Source organism: Haplochromis burtoni, unplaced genomic scaffold (assembly GCF_018398535.1).
Source record: "Haplochromis burtoni strain Fernald_Lab_line unplaced genomic scaffold, NCSU_Asbu1 Contig_410, whole genome shotgun sequence".
Taxonomy (NCBI): Eukaryota; Metazoa; Chordata; class Actinopteri; order Cichliformes; family Cichlidae; genus Haplochromis; species Haplochromis burtoni.
The window spans coordinates 184,972-191,930 of NW_024582771.1; the positions used below are offsets into that span (position 1 = coordinate 184,972).

Here is a 6,959-nt window from a genome sequence, read left to right on the forward strand (position 1 = left end):
TTACTGGTTTCCCCCAGCATTTAATGCTTCTGTATAATACAAAGTGAGAATTGTGAATTTAAAAGCTATACACTATATATTTTTTCCCCCAAACTACTCCTAGACCAACGTACCGTCAAACATCAGGGCTGGAGAGCAGCCGACTGATGTAACTGGGAGAGGATGAATTAATACATATATTATATATGTATTATTATGTATACCTGTAGCAACAGGCTAAATTTACCCCTTATTAGCATTTAAGTTCCTTAAAAAAAGCATTCTATAATATTTAGTTACATAATATCACATTTAAAAAAGGTTTAATTATGCATCATATGTTATCATGCATGCACTAAGAGCTCTGATGTCCAGTGCAAACATACAAATTAGATGGAGTCCACCCTGCAGCAGCAGCACACAGAGACAGAGCAGCAAACAAGAGCAGGACTATCCTCTGTGTTTCTCTGTGTTTGTGCTGCACAGTTCTCTTTACAACGAGCACCATGTTCCCATTTATTCTCATTCAGTTTACGTGCACAAACATTCCCAGCCTGACAGCAGCTCCCATGAGGCCCTGTGGTTTCTGACTGGATTAGGTGCAGGGCGTGTCGGCGAAGATGTTTCGTAAATTGGTGTTTTTAAGAGTGAGATAGAGTGCTGCATACAGAGCCACAGCTGGGTTTGTTTGAATGGTGCCCACTGCCAAAAAAAGGCAAACGCCACAAACGCCGACACAGAGCAAACGGGCGTTTGGCCCGATAGTGACATATTAAGACATTAGTCAGAACGAACGGGGCTCACAGACGTCCGGTTGTTTGGCTTGTGGATGTGCTTATATAAGGGGAACAGAGGTAATTTAAATCTCAAGTGCACATTTATTGTCTCCCGGTTGACTGAGTGTGACTGTGCAGTGTGTGAAAGCGAGCATGTGGCATTTAAAGGTGCTCACATGGCTCTTCTTTTTCAGTTCACTGGGTTAAACGGGTTTTGTCAGGATTTATTATGCATCAGATCAAACTTTAATAGCTTCAATTCTCCAACAGCTTGTAGGGACATAATAATAAAGTAAGCCCAGTTCCACCACCTGTCAAGGAATTCAAGCTTTACAGCACCACAATGTTTCTTTTCTTATTGGTTTCCTGTCTATCTGTATTACCATCGCTTGATGTCAGTAGAACAAATTCCTACAAATTACTTTTGAATAAGACGCCACTGAAAAGATTGAAATCCTGAGTTAATCCTGTATTAATCTTTAGTCAACACCAGATGGAACGAAACTGAACCGCATCTTACAAGAGCTGTGGAAGATTTGTCAGGAGCTCATTGCATAGATGTAAAGCAAACACTGGATTTGTTGTAGCTCGTTCTGCATGTAGCAAGAAGACTCAGGATATCAACGAAGATGTGGTTTTCCTGATGTCTGAGAAAGTCATCAGAGCTGGTAGCAAAATACTTCAAGACCTTCAGAGGCCAAAATCTATCCAAAAACCACCAAACACTAATCAGTTTTGCCTGATCTGAAATACAAGTACATGTATTTGCATAAAAGAAGTAATATGAAGTATTAAGTTATAGCAATTATTAAACCTGTGTGAGGGGAATAAATGAGGCATATTTGAAAGATAACAGGGACACAACTAAATGCCAGCAAGGTCTCACCTGATCGGTAACGTTCGTCTCTGGAGCCAGAAGACCGCCGGCGGTGGTAGCGGGAGGACGACGACGGGGTGACGGGCGTTCTCCTCTCCTGGCCCATGGACGGATCCATTCCTAAGGCGCAGGGATGCTGATTAAAATTGTATCTAATGACATAAACAATCGTCACATTACATTTTGGCGAGAGATCTCAAGGCACCTGGTGTTTTGCATGCTCGCTGACTGACAAGGATTAATGAGAAGCAGCTATTAACAAATGGAAGCCTGGTAATAAACTTGATTACACCTGCTACCACCAGCCCAAATGTCAGCTATGAAAAAGTCTATCAAGGTGATTCTCTCCACTGTTGGTCACAAACAAATATTCATGAGTGGCTGGAATATTGTTTTAAAAATAGTCATAACCCGAGAACACATGAAACACCATCAGCCACAGACTGGCCTCCCCAGAGCAGAGAAAGCAGCCAATTCATGGAGACTACTTCAAAAAAGGAAAAGAAGGTTTGTCTACAAGATTTCAGGCTGTGTTGAAGAATAAAAGTGGTCAAAAAATATTGACTTTGACCTTGTATAAAACACTGATTTTGTCTTATATACTGTATTCCCATGAATGTTTGCACAGTTCAATAAATCGCTACTCCCATTTCTTTTCGAGAAATGGCAGGTGGCTCAAGACTTTTGCACAGTAAGCAAAATATGTCGTCTCAGTCGACACAACAATTTGTGATTCAAAAAGTAAGAGTCCTCAGATGTAAATCATCACACTTACTTTAAGCAAGACTGGCTTTAGTTATTCTATCACAACACAGTTATGAGTCTCCTAAAGAAAATCTGTATCAGAAATCAGAAAAAACTAGAAGCGTTTTAAAACTTCTAAATCTAAAACATACACAACAGATCAGTCTTGGTTCACACATGTGCACACACACATATCTTTAAGCATGCACAAACACACTCACTCAGAGAAAACAACCTCCCTACACAGCAATCAATAAGTCTGATGATAATAACCACCCTGTTACTGACAGCTACAACCGATCCACAGCCGGTGATTTATGACCATCTATCTCAGCTTCATACTTCTACCCTCGTCTGTCTTCATTAGAGCTCTCAGCGTGGCTCAGAGTGCCGCTGTTGCTCAGGCGAAAAGCTAAAAGTTGATTAGCCAATCATTAACGACTACCAGGAAGCACAGGAATAAACGACAGATCTGGAAAACACCTCGCCTTCTTGTTTCCTCTGGGGAACCGAGAAGGATGGATTTCCCTTTCTCCCGATTCAGTCAACTAGCTCTTTGTCTTTCCTCTCTTTCCTTACACTCGTTCTGCACACAGACTGCACAGCTGTCTATTTGGCTGCTAAAAACAGGCTATACAACTGTTCAACAGGCTGTTTTATGTAACGCCAAACCTGTTACATATACAGTAACGGAAAAGCTCAAAAATGCAAACCAAAAACGAACTGAAGCTCAGGATTCAGAGCAGGTCACCTGCTGATCTGAAGGTTGGTGCTTCGATCCCCATCTGCTCAAGTCTGTCTGCAAAGATACTTATAACCCCAAGTTTGCTTTCTGATGCCTCGATCGGAGTTTGAATGTTAGATAGAAAGAACTTACACACGCAAAGCACAAAACAAAGTGTTTATATAAATGTGGAAAGTAGTATGAAGTGCTCAGTTTGAGTAGAAAAGGACTATACAAGAACCAGTCCACATGTATATTTATATACTGTATGTTGTTATCCTTTCTTTTATAAACAGTTGTTTATGTGCAGGGTGTGGTGTTACATGATGCGTCTCTCTTTAGGTGCCCATAGTAAAGCTCATCGATGTTGAACCAGTGAGACCATCAACATAACACATTTATTTTATTTTTATTTACACAAATAAGAGATTTGCTTCGATCAGCGGCACTCTGGCTGGAAAAACAGAAAAAAATAAGAAGCTTCACATCAAGTAGAAACAGACTGCATCGTGTCAGCATGTTTTGATGTACGTTCTGAGATCTATTAGCAAGTCTACACAGTATTTATTGATCCCTGTATGACCTGAAATCTACAAGCAGCAAGTTTTACACAATAAACTTTCACAAAACACATAAAATAATCACAGATTTTCCCTCCAACTCACATCAACCACTAATTCTAACAAAAACACTTCATTTTTGCTTTTTGCTTTTCACACTATAAAAACCGTACATGAGTCTGTTGAACCAATTTGATAAATATACTAAATTCAGCTAAAATTCCTTCATAATCAGCATCGTGCTTTAAAAAATGCCTGTCTTTGGATTGTGGGAGAAAGCTGGAAATAAACACTAACACAGTTAAGCTTCTTTGTCCTTTGGCTGGTTGAGAAAGATATGAGGGGGGAAAAAGCCAAATAAAGGAACATCAACACTGCACATCATCCTGTGCCAACACCAACATGGTTAATGCTGATTATAGCAATCGTAATTTTTTTTTAAAAAAGCTCAGGAAGCAATATAATTAAAAAAGAAACCAAGTGTACTATATGTGGTTTTTTCACTTTCAGGAAATTACATAATGTGCTCTTACAGAAAATGCCCTCTCCTTACTGGCATCTAATGCAACAAATGTTTTGCATGCTTGAAGCACGACACAGAAGGACTGACAACCGTAATGTGCTGTGAGAAAGTAACTTTTATAGACTACAGACAGATCACAACTGTGCCTTTGCTATATGCACAATATTGAATGTGCATACATTCATTGAAGTCAGCAGAATAACTACATAAAGAAAATATTCATATTACACCAAATGTATAAATTTGTACGAAATTACTTTATTTCCTCTCAGAAAATGTATTTAAAAGTATTACAGCAAATGCGAATAGATAAATGTAAACATAGGAGGACATTCATGAGGCATCGTACAATGTTTACAAAGTAGACGTGGTTACAACTCTGTCAGTAGTTACAGGTTTTCTGAAATCAGAGCTCTGCAGGTGACAGGTGTTTTCTAGCTCCCACACCAAAGCGCTAAACATCAAACCTGATCGCGCCTGACCCGCCTACTTGAGCTTGCACAGCTCAGCGGCGGCTCCTTCTGAAAGCCAAAGTCGGCTGAGTGGACTTCGTCATGACTTTGTGGAGGAGTTTTACGGTATCGGTGACACTGTAGAAGGACAAAACACCTGCACTGTGATCCAGGTACACTCCCACCCTGGAGGACCAGGTATCAGGGATCGGGGTTCTGGTGTTGTTATGCCTGAAGTTGTAGCTATTTTTGAAACAGTCTAAAGCCCAAGACTTTGTTGATGATTTGAACATTTGACATTGTTCCCAAACACGCATTCAGCGAAGCTCCCCGTTCTGCTGATACTCTTGTATGAGACTGCTACTAAAACGCCCTTCCTGCTCCTCTCCACCTCCAGGTAGTGGCGTCCAGCAGATCCCTCTGCCGTTCAGTCCTTTCTGCTGTGGCTGAGACTTTGATATGACCTTTATGATCGTCTTTGGAACAGAGATAACAGATGCAGTGCTGATCAGTGCGACAGAACAACTTCATCACCTCTTGATGGCGAGAGCAGATGTTTTCCTGAAGACTTGCACTTGCTTCCACAAGCCTGTGTTTCCTCAAGGGAGGTATATCATAGTGAGGCTGGAGGTGCGCCTCACAATATGAAGCCAAACACTGCAGACAGGACTTGGAGGCTTTTGTTTCGCTCAAAAAGCAATTTGTAGTTCCTGTAAAGTCTGATTTTTCAGGTCTGAGGTGTTAACCAGAATTACACAATGCGTACATTTTTACATCGCTTTTACTGTAATTCATAGTTATTGCAGTTACCCGTCACAAATATAAACATATCCTGCTTTCAGAAACAATATGCCAGTGACAAAAACCTTGGTATGACACAGATAATCAGTTTACTGTGGTGTGTAAGCACCAATAGTCTTATGCCTAAATAGTCACAGAGCATAGTGGCTGATAGGCAATCAGTATATACCTGTAGATAATCACAAAGAGTGTGATGATGTGATAAACCTGAATATACAGGCTTGTAAAAGCAGGTCAGTTTGCCAAGTCATGAAACAGGAGAAGACTTGTTGGCATGTAACCGCAGCTATTTTTAGAAACTCTAACCGCAGTCATCGTGTGAAGGAAAACGTTTTGGAGAACTCGGGGGATTTCTTACAACTCTGGCAAAAGTCGACAGGGCTGCCAGAAACTTCTGTTGCTAGCTCAAACAAACATAAGGACATTTTATAATCTGGGCCATGAAAGGGCCAAACAAGTTATTCATTTGTTCAAAGAACCACAGAAGTCTCATGAAAGTTTGCCCAACCATTTCGACGGTGCTTTGTAGACTTGGAAAAGGCTTGCGACTGGGACAAACTAGCTATTATACGGGGAAAATGTTTAAAACACCAATTTGAAGCAGCTGGAAAATGGGTCGACACTCGGTTTACTTAGGCCTGGTCGCTGCAGAGGTCGTGGCCTCGTCTTTCCAAGTTAGAGTAAGATGCAGCTGGAGACTGGTGTTTAACTCTAATCTAATTGAGCTTTAAGCTACATTTATCAGTTTACAGTACTGTTCCTACCAAGGTCCGTGGTTATAGTCAAAACCGGCTTTATAAATAACCATTATCCCATTATTATTATTATTATCTTTTCCACAGAGGTTTTAGGCCCTCTGTTAGAGATGAGCTGAGTAACTTTTATATAGTTGAGATTTGGAAATGGACCATGAACACCTTGGTCTAAAAGTATTCTGTGCACAGTAACAAGCCAGCCGACAGTATCCTAGAATTTTACCAAAATCCACATTTACAAGTACTTTCAAGTAATCAAATTGGAAATTCTAATAATGATTGATTCAAATCATCATGGGTTTAAAAATAGTTTTTTATTGGCTGGTGAAATTAATCCTTGAAGACAGTTTATGTTTCAAATTTCTTTTTAAAAAACCCTAGAAGTTATCTTACTGACCCCAAATCAGTGCTCTGAGCCTACAGCTGTACACTAGAGTTCACTTAAAGTAAATGCAAGAGAAGGAAAGTTTTTCATTTTCTATTTTTTCTATTTTGGCTGAATGTAATGACATCAAAGTGATAAATTCTCAGTACTGGAGGGAAAAGGAGAATCAAAGTATATCACCCTGACTCCATACAAAGCAGTGCGGATTAAAGCTGAAATACACCACGGGGAAGGAAACTGTGCTGGTGTGTGTGTGTGCTTGTTACAGAAGGAGAAAAGGAGTATTGTGTTGTTAAGTGTGTTCAAGAGAGGGTCTGAAAAATGGGAAAAAGGGGTTATTGTGTGTGTGTGTGTGTGTGTGTGTGTGTGTGTGTGTGTGTGTG

General features: G+C 40.2%; 1 protein-coding gene across 6 annotated transcripts in view; it reads right to left on the reverse strand.

Annotated features, from left to right (window-relative positions):
* Window positions 1–6,959, reverse strand: part of LOC102293551 (disco-interacting protein 2 homolog C) — a 198,972-nt gene that overhangs the window by 83,102 nt on the left and 108,911 nt on the right. For all 6 annotated transcript variants that reach the window (XM_014340882.2, XM_042213034.1, XM_042213033.1 and 3 more), the window contains exon 3: window positions 1,642–1,752. In XM_014340882.2, coding sequence (XP_014196368.1) covers window positions 1,642–1,752 — 111 coding nt within the window. The remainder of the gene's footprint in view (window positions 1–1,641; window positions 1,753–6,959) is intronic.